The following is a 642-nucleotide window of genomic DNA, read 5'->3' as shown; positions in this document are numbered from 1 at the left end:
GGCTTTTAAAGCTAGCAATAAACTGTGCAACTTCTTTAAGAAATTCAACCAATTCAAAAAAAAACTTTTTAGTATTTTCTGACAGGCAAAGAGTTACAATGTCATTCATAAGAAGTTCAAAAGTTTCATTTGTAAAAGTTTTAAACCATCTAGAATGCAAGAAAATGCGAATGCGAATGCTATGATATTTAGAATTTTTGCTTAAGTTAAAATGGATAAGATCTGTAGGTGATTGTTTTTTCATATTTAAAAAAAACTTTTCTTTAAGTGCTTGTAACACTTTTTTATTTTCAGTTAAAATATTATTAAACTCAATATTTGAACCACAAGATGAAAATCTTTTAGAGGAATAATGTTCTACAGCAAAATTTGCACTTCTTTTTTCTTGACTCTTTTGTTGTATATCTACATTCTCACCTAATCCTTTATTTTCGTATGCTCTTGAAGTACTTGATATATTTATTCTTAGATCTAATGGTTCATTATGATCTAATATTTGTTTTGAACAAAAAATTATTTGAAACAAAAATAACATTTAACGGGTGAAATATTTTTAAAATTTATTTAAATTTACAACCACAGTATCATTTTGCATTAAATTAAGATATGATAGAATAATTTCAATATGTTACACCTCATTAA

At 24.8% G+C, this 642-nt stretch overlaps 1 protein-coding gene across 1 annotated transcript; it reads right to left on the bottom strand.

Annotated features, from left to right (window-relative positions):
• AAJ76_540000108 (hypothetical protein) lies at nt 1–535 on the bottom strand (the record flags this gene model as incomplete). The annotated part of the gene is made up of 1 exon (XM_024475959.1): nt 1–535. A coding segment is annotated over one exon (535 nt), but the record flags the coding sequence as incomplete, so codon positions are not given.
• Nucleotides 536–642: the final 107 nt, after the last annotated feature.

This window comes from Vairimorpha ceranae, assembly GCF_000988165.1.
Source record: "Vairimorpha ceranae strain PA08 1199 chromosome Unknown NODE_540, whole genome shotgun sequence".
Taxonomy (NCBI): Eukaryota; Fungi; Microsporidia; family Nosematidae; genus Vairimorpha; species Vairimorpha ceranae.
This window is presented reverse-complemented; position numbering and strand designations above follow the sequence as displayed.